The sequence below is a fragment of the Arachis ipaensis genome, chromosome B3 (assembly GCF_059453495.1).
Source record: "Arachis ipaensis isolate K30076 ecotype BB chromosome B3, ASM5945349v1, whole genome shotgun sequence".
NCBI lineage: Eukaryota > Viridiplantae > Streptophyta > Magnoliopsida > Fabales > Fabaceae > Arachis > Arachis ipaensis.
In genome coordinates, this window is record NC_142438.1 from 108,871,297 (window position 1) to 108,889,203 (window position 17,907).

Below are 17,907 nucleotides of genomic sequence, written 5' to 3' on the forward strand. Positions count from 1 at the left end.
ATAGTTAGCTTATAATCTTGAGTAGTCTAACATAATTTACTCTTAATTTTTCTAAGCTATGTATACATAAAATATTTCTGAATAACATAGTTAACGTATTATATAATTTACACGTGCTTCTAAAATGATTTATATAATATTAAAAGAAAGATAAATACGTTTCAAAATTTATTTTAAAAAAATTTATAAATTTTATTTTTTTAAGTAAAAAATCCTATAAAATCCATCAAGCAAAGTTTTTAAAGATGTTATTAGATATTATACATATGGCTTGACGCCTTGACCGATCCAAGTTCAAACTTGTCTCTTTTAAGAATTGAAATGGAATAGAGAATGATTTTCGCACACTTCGCGTCTACCATTTCACTGGAGCTGAAAGGAACAAGTGCCCTACTACTTGAAATAATGAAAACTAATTAGATAAAGGCCAAAAGCCCAAAAGCTGCGAATGACACACTAGTAGTGTATGTCAGCATGTCACAGACTCACAATAGAGAGGAAAAAGAAGTGGTGCAAGCTCAAGCAATCAATAAGTTTAAAAAAATATAAGTAACTAACAATATTTTTAAAAAATGTATAAATAATATAAATTAATTTTAAATTTAATTAATAATATTAAATTAAAATATAATATATTTTTATTTAATTAGTAATTATTCATATTGTTTAAGACGGTAATTGTTTACTTAGCACTTCGGTAAGTTTAAACCATGCATGCATCTTGTTCTCTTCCGCAAAGACGTGTTCTCATTGTTATACACTACTAGATTGACATCTGTCTCCCAACATCATATTGCACCAAAATTGTTGCACAATTTCATTGGTTGGATGCACGGTAGGCGTAGCAAATGACTAACTGAATTGCATGTACTAAGGGGTTTTTTTAAAAGCTTTTTGAGAGGTGATTGTACCTTTTCATTTTGAGTTTAATAAATAAAAAAATAATTTCCCTACGTTATCGACAGTATTTCTGTCAATTTTTATTTATAATTGTATTTAATAAAAATATTTTTGTAGATGTATCTAATAAAAATATCTTTTTTATAGCTGCGTTTAATAAAAATATTTTTATAGATATATTTTCTGGATATATCTTTTTATATATTGTTTAAAATATAATAATTAATTATTGTTGACAATAAGTTGACAATAATATATTGGCACCTTATACTTTTCCATAAAAAAATTATGTGTTCGTATTTGTAAGTTTTAAAAAATAAGAATGATTTAAAAGTATTTAAAGTAGAATTTTTCAAATTATTTATACTTCTCAAAATTAATTTTAAGTTTAATTATTTGGTTGGTTCTTATAGTTCTGCAAAATTTTTAATCAGGTCTTTATATTTTTTTTAGTTGGGTTTCTGTATCAATTTTTTTTTAATTAGGTCCTTCTTGATAGTAATTAGTTTAATTATATAGAGACTTAACTAAAAAAATTGGTACAAAAACTTAAATGAAAAGAAAAAAAAGTGTAGAAACTCAATTAAAAAAAAATTTAGTGCATAGACTCAATTAAAAGAAAAAAAGTATAAGAACCTAATTAAAAATTTCGAAAAAATATAAGACTAACAGAATAATTAAACCTTAATTTTATATATTAATTAATTTTTAAATTAAACTCTTATATTTATATTTGTTATAGTATTTTTAATATTCAAAAGTTATTTTATTAAATAAAATTATTGTATTTTTTCTTATTGTAAATCATTCTCAATTTTATTCACTAAAAATAGATATTATAATTTTCAAAAAACTAATTTTTTAAAGTTAACTTTTATAAATTATCTTTAAAAAGTAAAGCTTCGTAAAAGTTGCCATTCATGTTTTCCTATTTTGGGAGGGGGTATTATTTGTATATACTTATAAAATATCTTATATTACTAACAAATATGTTAAGAACCTTATTTAAAAATATTACAAATTGAATTGCTAATAAAAACATAAATATTTTACGTTTTTAATAAATTAAATGCACAAAGAATACGTTAAAAAGTCAAATTTTATTTACTAGTATACATCGAAACTTTAATTTGTATATTATTCTACCATTCTATAATGTGTATGTAATAATGTCCATTTTAAAATTCCAAACAATATTTTCCTCGTGTTCCATTTAATTGAAAACATACCAAAAACAAAGTGGGTTGGTGACGATAACAATAGAGACAAGTATCAGGAAATTTATCCACCTACTTTACTAGGTAAATAATGATTTGTGTGAACAATGTAAATAATAAATTTTAAAATTAATTTAATAAAATAAAAATATATTATATTTTTAAATTATTTATTTAAATCTTAATATTAGAATAACTATTTACACGTCTAGTAAATTGAACATCTAATATATTTATTATTCATATTGTTTAATATTTTCATTGTTTATCTATATTTTTCTATATTTTTTATTGTCTAAACAATGTGAACAATGGATGTTTAATACAATAGGTATGCAGATGATTATGATCATTATTTTTAATTAGATGGTTATTTCTTTTGATTCGATTTATTCATGCATAGTTAATAACGACTGGATATTCAATTCACTAGGTGTGCAAATGGTTATCCTAATGTTAAAATTTAGAAGGTAATTTGGGATAAAGTATCTTTTTTACTTTATTGGGTCAATTTTAAAACCTATTATTCACATTGTTTAAAAGTCATTATCTACTTAGCAAAAGCGTAATGTACTTATATTAGCTATTTAGTATTGACTTATATATATAGTGATCTCGTTGTTATTATTAGATTAAAAATAAGTTAACATTATTTATTTGTTTTTACATCTTAATAAAAATAAAACAAATATTATTTTATGATTATTTAATAGAAACTAATAGCTAACATAATAGAATATCAGGATTTTATCCCTAATATGCAAAAAAATCGTAATGACTCTTACTCTTAAATCATCTAGCTTAATAGAAATTTAGCATATTTTGATTGAGAAAAATTAAATCACGCATTAAAATCAAGAATAACAAATTAAACTAATAATCAAGAATTGTGTCAAAACTTAAAATCAGTGTATATCTTTCAATAGTCATGCATGCTCATAGATCTAACTATACTTGTGTTCTCAAGTATCTTTATATTTTGTTAATAATTTAACATAATAATTTTAGAATTAAGGAATTCAAGAATTTGACGACAAGAAAAATATATCATTATGAAAAGTTTAAATATTAACTAGAATAATTGTTAAGATCGAAGACAAAAATTCAACAAACATGATAAAGTAAATTAAAGAAGTGGAATTATATTATTGATCAATTAGAAAATAAAAAATATATATTACAATTTTTTGTTTATTTATCTTATTATATACTGGCATATCCATGTCAAGTTTTTTTTTTTTTTAAATGTAAATTAAAGGTGATAGTTAGTTTTTAGCATAATGACAACTATAAGAATTTTTTATAAATAAATTAAAAATAAATAATGTTTCTAAAAACAAAATATAATAATTTTATTATCCAAAATCCAATTTTTTAGGAAGGGAAAATGAACTCAATTCTATCTAACGTTAAAAGAATATATGTTAATTCAAATATAAAATAAGAATAACATCTTAAAAAAAATATAATCATATTATTTCAACCAAAGAAATTAAGAATGAGGATAATAAGAATCGAACACATAATTCTAAATTAAGAATAAAAGGTTTGAAGAGTATCATAGTTAGAAATTTAATTTATATATGTATTTCTTGTACAAAAATAATTTAGAAAATACTTAATTATATATTATTATGTTTGCAAAAATATTGAATTATTTATATTTATAGTATACATTTAAACAAAAATGTAAAAAGGGGCGAACAATAGAAATTTATTTTCTTTTAATCCAATGTTGATAATTAGAATAGTCAATTTGGACATAAAAAAACAGAAGAATTATCATGCTAGAACTTTTCTTTGACTGAGGTATTTATAAATCAATGGAAATTAATTATTATACTATTGTAGAAAAAGGAAAAAAAATATTAAGAGGAGAAATAAACGAGATTAAGTTTCTCTTAAAATTTGATAAAATGTAAAGATAAGAAACTAATTATTGTTAATTAAAATAATAAAAATTAATTAACATCCCATTTTATTATTTTCCAAAGAGATATGTGTAACCCTAGAGTGGCAGTAAAGGACAGAGGAGAGAGTAGGGGGAGAGGGAGTATTAATTTTGGTTGTAGCGTCACAACTCGCACAACACAAGACCAGCACACAGCACACGCCTCTTTCCTTCCTTCATTCCCTCTGTCACTCCCCACCGTTCTCTGTCGGCCTCTTCTCTTCTCTGCTCACTTCCCTTTTCTATAATTTCATTCCTCTTCGTTTATATTAATATATATCCCCCTCTCTCTGTCTCTCTGTGTAAAGTGTAATTGCCGCCTTTCAAATTCCAATACGATAAGTCTGAGGCCATAGCAGGCAGCTGTTGCCTGCTTCTCTGTTCTTCACATCCAAATCGAATTTAATTCCAGTCGGGGAAGCTAAGGTAAGCTACTACATCTATTCTATCCTATTCCATGCCCTCCTCTCTCTCTCTCTCTCCCTCCAATTGCTATTTTATTCTTCTCAATTCTTGATAAAACAGGATTTCCGATTTTTATTCAAGATCCCCAACTATCAAGACTGAATCAAATTAAACAATCGCCAAAACTTTCTTCCTTCTTCCCGAACTCCCCCCCCCCCTTCCTTTCAATAATTGGCAAGAAGAAACATTAAGATTGGGAACGATTTCGATCATTTTCGTTTATTTATAACTGTTTTTACCTTGAGTAATTTCTATTTTAGCGATATAGGATCAAATTCAGCATAGCTGGGTAAGTTATTTTGGCTAATTCTCCAGTCAATTTAATTTTTCCTCCTTGTTTCATATTTTTTCGTTTGGAGTACGGAACGTGGAATAACGTCATGTAGATCTCATATCCACGTTATCGTGTTAGGTTGGGTTGGGTCTTCCTCCTCGTAAACCAATTTTATGCATGTTTTCCTCTTCGTTAATTGAAGTTTTATGTGTTGTTCAAGTTAGGTGTTTGTACTTTTCCGTGTTCTCCTTTTGGTTGAACTTAATCTGTTTTACCGTTGATTTATTTTGTGCCTTAGAAGTTTGAACAAGTGTAGAAAATAAATTGAATTTTGTACTACCTTCTTATTCATTTATTATTTATTGTTTTTTGGTTTATGTGGTGTGGTCATTCTGAAAATTTAATTACATTTCAAAGTAATATAAGCATTCCATTTGGTGTGAGCGCTGCTTAAGAATCCAATGCTTTGTTATAGCTTCTAGATTAGGTGTGATGTTGATATTATGTCCTAGCTGTTATGCTTATGTTTTTGTGGTTTTTGCATAAAATTTCCTAATGGTTCCACTTGGTACTAGGTATCTGGTGTTCGGCTGCTGCCTTCTCTTTCGCCGCTTCTGCTGTTTTTATTTGGAGTAACCAACGAGGTTTACTCAACTTCGCCTTCTCTTATTCTCATAATCTTCAACTTAGATAACTATAGTCATATATGGTTGTTTATCTTCTGTGTTTTCCCTAGTTTTTATATGGGGGGTTGTAACGAATTGTGTTTCAAAACCCAGTTCGTTCGAAATTTCATGACATAGCTGAAGTTTATAAACCATGCCAGCGTGATGTCGTCAAAACTGAACTGAAACATCAGTGCTGGTATCAAATTCCTTCTCTTTCCTTTTGATATATATTTTAAATAACAGTTCCTTTCAATTGCTTATGACATCTTTTGATATTCTAGATTAGTCTATATTCTTTGTTCTTTATGTTTCATTCTAATTTTAAACTGCAGAACGGTTTTGAAAAGCTTTTGGGCCAAAGGTTTTTCATGTCTTAATTTTTTAGTGTTAAAAAATTATATTCTTTTACTTTATGATACTGCATTTCTTTCTGCGTTAAAAGTTGCCCCATTTTACTCGGAATTGCTTCTACCATTATGGCAAAGTTTCAGTTCTGAAATTTGGGTCTGTTGTGAACAGGATGATTGTTTCCATGCCGTATACAGGAGGAGTCAGATTTTACTGGGTTAATTGAACTTACAACAACTGAGCTTAACCACAGTGTAATCTTCTATATATCATATGGATCGACAGGACACTTCAGGATTTGTAAGTGGGGGTGCTTTGTTCTCTTGTAGACGCATCTAACCCATAACTTTGTATATATACATATCTTTTACCCGGAAGTCAGGAGGCTGTTCTTTTCAAATTCATAGATAGAATTGGATATTGTTTCTACAATTGTTTCATGGATGCAAGGTTCCAGAACTTGGGATTTGCTGCAAAACATTCTGCAAATGCATTCAAGATTTTGAGCAATTCTATGCAAGTTGAACGAAGTGGAGCTGATTATTGTGGTACAGATACCATTTTACGACTCGATTCCCCTGGTTCTTCAATTCCTTCCTGCATGCTCTCCTGCAAGGGAACTAAACGGAAGTGGGATCTGATTGATGGAAGCATGGGTCAGAGAGCTGGCTCTTCCTTGTCTCTTGGGCTTGGCCGTTCAACAAGTTCCTCAGACAGCAAGGGGAGCTCAACCATTGCTTGCACTGCTATATCTTCAGCCAAAGATATTGACGAAGAATCATCTATGGATCTTGACTTGGACTTCTCTCTTCATCTTGGATGTGAGAAAGTACAGAGCCCAAACAAACTTGTTAGTTCAAATTTGAAGACAATGGAGCTGCAGCCCAAGTTTGATTTGGAGTTGAGTCTTTTGACTGGGCGCTGTGAATCGGATATTACAAGTGTTCATCTAAGTCCAACACCTCCTCAGTTGAACATGGAGATGCCTTTGGTGTTCACTGGGACACAAAATACAGAAGAGGGATCATCATCATGTAACTGGAAGCCCGGGCTTTTCCCATCATCAAATACCTCTTTAGATAGAGACACTGGTGTCCTTTTAAAACCAAATGCAAAGCAGTTTGATCATAGTCCCGTTGTTCAGGACCTCTCATCGAGCAGACCAAAAAGTTCAGTCACTTGTACTTCCGGGCTAACACAGCATCATCAACCAGTACATCGCTCCAACAATACAAAGATATGTCAAGTTGAGGGATGCGGAAAGGGAGCCAGAGGTGCTTCTGGCCGATGTATATCTCATGGAGGTGGTAGGAGGTGCCAGAAACCTGGGTGCCACAAAGGAGCTGAGGGTCGTACTGTGTACTGCAAGGCCCATGGAGGTGGCAGGCGATGTGAATTCCTTGGTTGCACAAAGAGTGCAGAAGGGCGTACAGATTTCTGCATTGCCCATGGTGGTGGCCGAAGATGCAGTCACGAAAGTTGTACCCGAGCTGCCAGGGGGAAATCTGGATTATGTATTCGTCATGGGGGTGGCAAGAGATGCCAGAGAGAAAATTGTACCAAGAGTGCAGAAGGCCTGTCAGGTCTCTGCATCTCACATGGGGGAGGTCGTCGATGCCAAGCTCTTGGATGCACAAAAGGGGCCCAGGGGAGCACAATGTTCTGCAAAGCACATGGTGGGGGGAAACGGTGTACAGCCCCCGGGTGCACCAAGGGTGCCGAGGGAAGCACCCCCTTTTGTAAGGGCCATGGTGGAGGAAAACGCTGTACATACCAAGGTGGTGGAGTTTGCAGTAAAAGCGTGCATGGAGGGACCAACTTCTGTGTGGCACATGGCGGTGGAAAGAGGTGTGCTATTCCTGGCTGTACAAAGAGCGCAAGAGGACGGACTGATCATTGTGTCCGCCATGGCGGTGGGAAGAGATGCAAGTTTGAAGGGTGCGGAAAGAGTGCACAAGGAAGCACCGACTTTTGCAAGGCACATGGGGGTGGCAAGAGATGCTCTTGGGGCCATCCTGGGTCAGAATTTGGCATCCAACCAGATGGTCCTTGTAATTCATTTGCCAGGGGGAAAACTGGTCTGTGTGCACTTCATAGTGGACAAGTGCATGATAAGAGGGTTCATGGTGGTGTCTCTCTGGGATCAACTGTTCAGGATCCTCATTCTAGTAATCCAGATGAACTAAAGCGGGTACTCCTTGCCAAAGACATGGATATGGGTATGATGAAAGTGACAAGCAGCCTTGGCAATGCTGCTCCGGGGACTTACTCTGATATTAAACAATATGAAGCTGCAAGCTCTAATGTCCCTGCCGAGGAAGGAAGTCACATGCCATCACTCACTGTTCCTGAAGGTAGGGTGCATGGTGGAAGTCTGATGGCAATGCTATCAGGGAGTTCTGTTCGTGGCTCAAGCAGTGGGAAAGGCGTTGCCAATGATCCATCTGAAGCTGTTAAAGGCTACATCATGCCCAGGAGTTGGATTTAAGGCTAGTCATCGTTTCTGTTTCATGGTTCCATAATTGGCATATTTATTATCTACATGTTTCATGGTTACTCCCTTTGATGTCGGATTGTTGGCGATTGGGTTTACTCTCTAATGAAGAGATTACCCAAGTTGTTTGATAAACAATCTTATGGAGGGGCTTATATCAAGGTAGGACTGTGTACTTTTGATTAGGTAGTGCGTGTTGCTCTTCGTCTTCTCCTTGTTCATGTGTCTGTAAATATTACATCTGATAAAACGTCTAGCAGGTTTGGAATGCTGGTTGCTACCTATAAGGTCTGTCAGTGTGCCATTGTATTCTATTCATAATAAAGCTAGTTCGTATGTTGTGTTATTTTATAGTTTACTCTAGAGAACTGCTTGTCAGGCTTGCAGCCTACTGGACTATTGTTGCTCCCATTTGGCAATTTCTGTTGTTATTAATAGACACTGTTGTCTTTTACATTGTATGTGCTAATGTAGGATGTGAGAGTCGAACCGGTTAATGAATCGGTGGAGTGGTGGAGTGGCTGAATCAGTGGTTAAATGGTCTAACCGGAATTAAATTGTGATTAAATTGATTTAATTAAATATAAAATAAAATTATTAAAAATTTAATATATGCGGAGTGCATCTGGTTTTATATGCGACAAAAAAGTGTCTTTAAAACTTAAAGGTAAATTCTATCGCACCGCTATAAGACCGGCTATGCTGTATGGTACGGAATGTTGGGCGGTTAAAAGGGAGCACGAACATAAGTTGAGTGTGATAGAGATGAAGATGTTGAGATGGATGAGTGGTCATACGCGATTGGATAAAATAAGGAATGAAGATATAAGGGAGAGAGTTGGAGTGGTATCCATTGTGGAAAAGATGGTTGAATTGCGTCTCACGAACATAAGTCGAGTGTGATAGAGATGAAGATGTTGAGATGGATGAGTGGTCATACGCGATTGGATAAAATAAGGAATGAAGATATAAGGGAGAGAGTTGGAGTAGTATCCATTGTGGAAAAGATGGTTGAATCGCGTCTCAGGGTTTGGACATGTGAGAAGAAGACAGATAGAACATCCAGTCAGGAGGGTGGATGAGATGGAAGATTGACAAAGGGCAAAAGGTAGAGGAAGACCTAAGAAGACCATCCATGAGGTGGTCAAACGAGATCTACATGTAAACGGTTTCTCTGTAGACATGATACATGACAGAGCACAATGGCGTCGTTTGATTCATGTAGTCGACCCCACTTAGTGGGACAAGGCTTTGATGTTGTTGTTGTATCTATAATTTATCATTAAAAATTTATAAACAAGTTTAAATATCAAAATTTATTGTTAAAGAAAATCAAAATATACACAAATGATATACACAATGTTTTATAGCAAAATATTTTTTTTTAATTAAACATAAAAAATATTACTCATCAGTAATTACAAATCAATAATCACCATTAAGTGTTTCAAGTTACATAAGTCGACAATACAAATTACATTTTAATTAAATTTTGGATATTTCTTAGCTGCATCAAAAGATTTGCAACGTTAGTTAGCATGCAATTGATTTTTTTTCTTAATAATAATAATAAGGGCAAAACATTCCATTAAGCAAAGGGGAAATTTTTTTTACATAAATCCGCCAAACTAAAATTCGGTTCATGAATCAACCAAGGTATATTTATATGTAATTCGAACCAACTAAATTCGAACTCAACTTTCATATAATTCAAACCATGTTCATTTGAATTATACACAATTGCACACACACTAATTCGAATCAACCTGATTCAAATTACACACAGTAATTCGAATCAGGGTGATTTGAATTACACCCATACACGCGTTCCCAAGTAATTCGAATTATTTATTGTATAATTTGAATTATGCTGTTAAAAAATTAATAATTTATTAAGAAAATTTTATTAAAAAAATTAATAATCTATTAAAAAATTTATTAAAAAAATTAGAAAAATATATTTTTTATTTCATACATAAAAAAAAGCTAACAAAATATTTAATTACGAGACTTCTTTAAAATATTAATGAGCTATCAATTCGAATTCCATACAATACTCTTTTGTCCATTTTTAATAGCTCATGAATATTTTTTAAATAATTTTTTAAATAAATTTATTTAAATTATACTACAAAAAATATTTTATTTTATGCAAAATAATTTAAAAAAATGGCTTAAAAAATGTTATGAGTACTATAAAAATTTGTAATGTTCTAATGACTTAGGTAAATACATGCATGTATTCAAATTTTAAATAAAATACTCTACATAGTCAATAATAATTTAGAAATTAAAAAAATATTTTATTTCATACAAAACAATTAAAAATATATTTTATTCTATACAAAATAATTTTAAAAAATAGCTTAAAAGATGTTATGAGTATTATAAAAGTTTGTAATATTCTAGTGATTTAAGTAAATACATGATAAAAATATATTTTTTTTAATTTCTAAATTATTATTGACTATGTAGAGTATTTTTTTAATGTCATAAGTCATTAGAACATTACAAATTTTTATAGTACTCCTAACATCTTTTAAGCTATTTTTTAAATTATTTGCATAGAATAAAATATTTTTTTGTGGTATAATTTAAATAAATTTATTAAAAAATATTCATAATAATTTTTTAATAAAATTATTTAAATTATATGGTGAGATATTACATGATTCGAATTACCATGGAGAAGTTCGAATCACTCTGATTCAAATTATATGGTGAGCAATTCGAATTCTATACAATACTCTTCTGCCCATTCTTGATAGCTCATGAATATTTTTTAATAAATTTATTCAAATTATACCACAAAAAAATATTTTATTCTATGAAAATTAATTTAAAATATGACTTAAAAGATGTTAGGAGTACTATAAAAATTTGTAATGTCCTAATGACTTAGGACATTAAAGAAATACTCTACATAGTCAATAATAATTTAGAAATTAAAGAAAATATATTTTTATCATGTATTTATTTAAATCACTAGAATATTACAAACTTTTATAATATTCATAACATCTTTTAAGCCATTTTTTAAAATTATTTTGTATAGAATAAAATATATTTTTTAATTGTTTTGTATGGAATAAAATATTTTCTTTAATTTCTAAATTATTATTGACTATGTAGAGTATTTTATTTAAAATTTGAGTACATGCATGTATTTACCTAAGTCATTAGAACATTACAAATTTTTATAGTACTCATAACATTTTTTAAGTCATTTTTTTAAAAAATATTCATGAGCTATTAAAAATGGACAAAGATTAGTATTGTATGGAATTCGAATTGATAGCTCATTAATATTTTAAAGAAGTCTCGTAATTAAATATTTTGTTAGCTTTTTTTATGTATGAAATAAAATATATATTTTTTTAATTTTTTTAATAAAATTTTCTTAATAAATTATTAATTTTTTAACAGTATAATTCAAATTATACCATGAATAATTCGAATCAGACAAATTTGAATTACTTAAGAACGCGTGCATGGGTGTAATTCGAATCACCCTGATTCGAATTACTGTGTGTAATTTGAATCAGGTTGATTCAAATTAGTGTGTGTGTGCAATTGTGTATAATTCGAATGAACATGGTTCGAATTATGTGAAAGTTGAGTTCGAATTTAGTTGGTTTGAATTACATATAAACATGCCTTGGTTGATTCATGAACCGAATTTTGGTTTGGCGGATTTGTGTAAAAAATTTCTCCCCTTGACTTAATTGAGTGTTTTGCCCTAATAATAATAAGGGGTAAGTATTGTTTTGGTCCTTAATTTTGAGGGTCAGAATCGAAAATGTCCTTGATCTAATTTTTTATTTAGAATCGCCCTTAATGTTGCATTTCCATTTAAAATCGTCCTTTCTAATAATTTTTTTTTTTTATAAATGATGAAGCTACCCTTTTCAGCTTTAGTGTTGCGGGCGAAACACTTGATGTCTCTAATTTGATGTAAACCCTCAACGTTAACCACAACATTAATCACAACGTTTCGTAAACTAAACCGATTGCAGCGTGCCCTAACCCAGAATCGGAAAGGACGGAAGCTGTTGTTAGACTGAAGAGAGCAGGCGAGTTCGAGAAACTGGAAGGAAGGGACGTGAACAGTCGGTCAAGCAGTACTTGCAGGATTTGCGTAGGTATGAGTTTCCTCCTTCCTTTGACTATAGTAGCTCTCCTCGTAGTGGTTAGTTTCGGGTTAGAAGGTTTAGGTTTTGGTAGTCTGTTGATGGTTGAAAAGAGGCTATGTGTGTTGAGACTAGGGATTAGCATCACTGTAAAATAGGGAGGTCTGTGTGATTTGTCTTTTTATTTTTTTCTATTGTTGCAATATGGTAATGTGTTCTGATAGTAATTTACTCAGGGTGTTGGAAAAGACAATGGGTTATTTTAAAGTGAAAGTCTACCATGGAGGATGGTTTACTTATCAAAATGGTCCATTACAGTATGTGGGAGGAGAAACAATAGTGATAGAAGAGATTGATGGTGATCGGTGGTCCGTATTTGAAGCCTATGCGGAGCTAAAGCAATTTTGTTATGTGGAGTAGAATATCCTATCATTGTGGTTCAAGGATTCGACACATGAAGACATGGAGGAAATTTTGAAGTTGCTTAAAGGTGATGTGGATTCGATTGCCATGTGTAAAATAGCAGAGTTGAGAGACTATGTAGAGTTGTATGTTGTCCACAAGGTTGAGGAGGAAGACGTATTTTCTGCTGCTAGCTACATTGATGTTGGGGAGAAACACGGGATGGTTGACATAAGTGAGGGGCAAGAGTTGGTTGTGTATGGTGGAGTAGAGGAAAGGCGAAACCAATCTGAACCAAGTGTTGCTGATTTTGGGGCAGAGCAGAGGGACAATGAAGTTAATCAGGAAGTTGAGTGTGGTAATTTTGGTGATAGTGACAGTCTCGATTCAGAGTATAAACCATCTGGAGAAGAGGACGACAGTGAAGATGATTCGCACTTTACCGATAGTGATGATGATCTTGATCCTGATGTAAGTGGGTTTTAAGATGTGAAAGTCATGAATAAAAAACGCAGGGCTATGAAAAAGAAGGGTGTAGCAAATGAGGACTTTGAAAATGACGAGGGAGAAAACAATGATGAGTTAGATTTGGACCACGAGGTTGGGGCTGAGGGGTCCGATTCAGAGCATCAGGGAGTGAGGTATCCAGTTCACAAGGCACAAAAGGATATGAATAAATACAAGTGGGAAGTTGGCACAATGTATGCATCTGGGGAGGAGTTCAAGGACACTGTGACTGCTTATGCTGTGCAAACCGCAAAGGCAATCAGGTTTAGGAAGTGTGATCTGAAGAGGGTTAGGGCTGTTTGTTCGAGAGATTGTCCTTTTTAGTTGTATGCTGCAAAAATCGGAGATGAGGATACTGGGAAGCTCCGCAGCATGAATTTGACTCACACATGTACTCAAGCACATAGGGTGGGATTTTACACTCGAAATGGCTTGGCAAGGCATTTAAAAAGAAGGTTGAAGCAAATCTCAAGGTGAAGATAAGGGAGTTAATTTCAAAGGATAAAAAAAAGTGGAACTTGACTGTCACTAAGTCAATGGCAAGTAAGACCAAGCAGATTACACTGGATGAAATTTAGGGAACCTTCCGAGAGCAGTATAAGAGGATTTATGACTATGGACATGAGCTCTTGAGGGCAAATCTAGGCTCCTTTGTTCGCATACAAGTGCAGAGGTCCCCAGATCTTGATAATGAAGCACCAACCTCATCCATGACCAATTACTGCATCTTCCAGAGGATCTATGTGTGCTTCGAAGTATGCAAGCAGAGCTTCCAGCATTGCAGGTCCTTCATTGGTCTAGATGGCTGCTTTTTGAAGACACCCTAGGGAGGACAATTGCTCACTGCAATTGGTTGGGATCCGAATGATCAAATGATGTCCATTGCATATGCGGTTGTAGAGGCCGAGACCAAGGACTCGTGGACTTGGTTTCTAAGTCATCTTACATCTGATATTGGGCTTGAGAAGATGGAAAGATCCACCTTCATGTCTGACCAATAGAAAGTAAGCATACTTCACTTCATTTACATTGTGAATTATTGCAACTCTCAAGTCTCCCTAACTATATGCTCGTTGATTTCATGGTGTAGGGTTTGTTGCCAACCTACGAGGATGTTATACCAGGAGTGGACAATCGATTGTGTGTGAGACACTTATACAGCAACTTCAGAAAAATGTTTCCAGGGTTAAAATTGAAGCAACTGATGTGAAAGTGTGCTAAGGTGACTCACTAGAAGGATTGGGAGAGGTACATAGCCGAAGTGAAAGCTATGAATCAGGAAGCTTTTCGGTACCTAAATGCTATCCCTCCTAGGTATTGGTCTCGATCTAGGTTCACCTTTAACTCTAAAGTAGATACACTGGTTAACAACATGTCTGAGAGCTTTAATTCTGCCATAATTGATGCTAGAGAGAAGCCTATAGTTACGATGTTATACGATGTTATAGTTACTAATGACTAGGTGGGCAGAAAATAGGGAACTTGCGCATAATTATTCAGGGACAATCTTACCTAGGATTAGAATCAGGTTGGAGAGGATGTCTAGGTTAGCTGGGGAGTGGCGGCCATACTGGTTTGTAGTTCAGAAATATGAGGTTGTTAACGGATTAGACAAGTTTGCTGTTGACTTAGACATTCATGAATGTTCATGTAGAAGGTGGCAGATGAGTGGCATACCTTGTGTCATGCTATTAGTTGCATCAAATTCAAAGGCTTGACTTGGAACCTTTTGTGGATGGTTGTTATAAGAAAGAAGCGTACTTGAGGTGCTACGAGTCAGTCATACACCCGTTGAACGGACCAGATCTTTAGGAGAGAATAGCACATCCTGATGTTATGCCACCCCCTATAGAAGACCTAGTCACAGGCCAGTGAAAAAGAGGAGACCAGCTGCTGGAGATGAAGAACAGAGCAGCCGCACTCACTTGTCAAGGAAGGGGGAGAAACAAAGGTGCTCTATATGTGGATCTGTTGGACACAACAAAAGCAGATGCCCTAAACCCATTGAGGATTTGGTATATTTTTAATTTTTCTTCTTGCTAGGTATTGGTCTGTCTTAAGCATAATATTGTTGTGGTAAATTGCAATTGTTTATGTGGCCCAACATTCAAAGAAGGTTAGCAACAAAGGCAAAGAACAGAAGGGAAGCACCAAATCACAGCCTCCAGCTTCCAAGGGAGGAAGGAAGATTGCCTCTTTCTAGCCCATTCCTAAACTAGCTGTCAAGAGGAAAGCTACTTCAGTAACACAGCCACCATCTTCAGCCCAGTCCAACAATGCAGCACAGCCAAAAAGGCCTAGAGGCAGGCCCAAGGGAATCACTAAGCCCATTTGTTCAACCCAACATGATCCACAGCTCAAGAAGCTTGCCAGCCCAACAAGTTTAGCACCTCCTTCATCCTCATCACAGCCAACCACCAGAACTCTTCCCTCATCTCAGGCAACCCTTGCCACATCTTCAAGCCAACCTGTTGGCCACTTCTCTGCCAGGATTTCTGGAGCACCTTACGTTTTTTCAAAGAAACTGAAGTTAATGGAAAAGTTGCCTCCAAGAAAATGGGGATTGCTTTAGGGAAATGGAAAACTTAGCATCGTATTGTCCTGATTGTATACAATGCATGTTGGCTTATTTTGAGTTATGTTTGTATTAAGTTTCTGGTACTATCAGTGTGGACTTGTTAGCTACTTTTTGTTGGTGATATTTTGCCTATGAACATCTGACTGTTGTACTTAATTACTGGCTTAGACCAGCCAACCCATTTGAGATTAATTCTGGGTGTGAAACACTGTTTATTATGTATGTTATTATGACATTTACCATGTTGAGTTAAGTTTGTCTTTGTTTCATGTTTACAACATTGTTATGGAATTGTTCAGTAATGGAACCCAGGTATTTGCCAACCAGAAATTCTACTCACATTTCAAGCACCAACCAGGCAACCATGCTTACATAATTGTCATTCATACATGTTGAAACCAATTCAACAGAACAGATTCAGTGAACCCACCTAATAAATAAACCCCAGCACAATTTACCTACAGCAACATCAGCATCATACTCCTACACCCTTTTCATACCAGGTTCAATGGAATTACACACTGTGGCCTTACCATAGAAAAATTCTGCAGTAGCAAATACACAAACCCAACCCACCCAAAAAATCCTAACACAGCAACGACCATTAGCTTCCACTCTGCCGCTTTTGTTCATGATTTCAACGAGGAAACCGTCCTCCTCATTCTTGCAATTTCTGAGTGTTTCACCTCTGTCTCTGGATCTGTTCAACGAAAGAAGTTGCTGCCTTGATGCACCTACACATAACCACCATTTTCACTCTCCAATCCATCACCCAAACAGCTCAATTCAGAAGAAAAGAAAAAAACAAACCTCATAGTAAACACAGCCCCATAATCTGCGACCAGAGTTCTCCTTGGTCCCCGAGGTTCGCAACACCGGCCTCTCGCCTTGGGAATAAAGTAGCAATCTACCATGCGGGAAGATTTGCTTCGAGACGAGGTTGAGCTTTGGACAGCCATGGCGTTCTCCCTCCACGAGGTCGACGATGGTGGAATCTACAACAGTGGGAGATTGACATCACTTTACCCTTTTTTTTCCATTAGATATATATTTATAATGCTTTTCTTTTTTTTATTATACAAATTTTTATTATGCTTGTCTATTGTGATAACTACCTGTAACGATGAAAAGGGCATTTATGTTCGAAAAAATAAAAAGGACGATTTTAAATTGAAATGCAACATTAAGGACGATTTTAAATAAAAAATTAGATCAGGGACAGTTTCGATTCTAACCCTCAATATTAGGGATCAAAACAATACTTACCCCTAATAATAATAATAATAATAATAATAATAATAATAATAATAATAATAATAATAATAAACAACTAACTTACACAAATTTAAGGTAATGGGTGGTTTAAAAAGAGAGAAATTCTTTTTTTTTAAATTAAAACGGTATTATTTTAAAAAAAATTAACACTAAACCAAAACTCTCAAATAACGAACTGATTCACATGGTTTACTATTCACTCTATCGATTTTTTCGTTAGTTTTTTGTTAGATGGTATTTTATGTTAATTGAAATGGCTAAAAGACTGGTTCCTAAATTCAATTGAATCGATTGGTCCGATTCGATTTTTAAAACTATGGCTAATGTAGTAACAAGTCGACTCGAGATATTATCTTTTAATTATGATTATTTTCTTTATTGAAACTTTTATTATGATTATTAGTGCGGAGTATTCCACAAAATTTCTTATAGCTTTATATTCAATAAATTTATAATAGTTTTGAAATGTAAAAAAAAATTACTTTATTATAAAATATTTTTACTTTTGTGTTCCTACTTTCTAATAAGTGTCTAAACTTTAAAGAAATTTTTAACAAAATTCAAAGAGTATATTTATTTTTTTATTAAATTGGAATTAAAATTAACAAATTTTGAGTTAAACCTCCACTTTGGTCCCTGAGATTCGCAAGTTACACTAATTTAGTTCTCAAGATTTCAGTTGCTCTAATTTAGTCCTC

General features: G+C 33.3%; 1 protein-coding gene across 3 annotated transcripts; it reads left to right on the plus strand.

The window, feature by feature from the left end:
* Nucleotides 1–4,100: 4,100 nt before the first annotated feature.
* LOC107630739 (WRKY transcription factor) lies at nt 4,101–8,771 on the plus strand. Of its 3 annotated transcripts, none has more exons than XM_088509121.1 (4): nt 4,101–4,494; nt 5,383–5,451; nt 5,611–5,671; nt 5,995–8,771. In XM_088509121.1, exon 4 carries the CDS (start codon nt 6,263–6,265, stop codon nt 8,309–8,311), a length of 2,049 nt encoding a protein of 682 aa, XP_088365247.1. In that variant the 5' UTR covers nt 4,101–4,494; nt 5,383–5,451; nt 5,611–5,671; nt 5,995–6,262; the 3' UTR covers nt 8,312–8,771. The 3 variants fall into 3 exon arrangements, with proteins under 3 accessions (XP_088365247.1, XP_016189443.1, XP_016189441.1); XM_016333955.3 differs by having other exon boundaries at nt 4,122–4,494; nt 5,587–5,671; XM_016333957.3 differs by lacking the exon at nt 5,611–5,671 and having other exon boundaries at nt 4,108–4,494.
* Nucleotides 8,772–17,907: the final 9,136 nt, after the last annotated feature.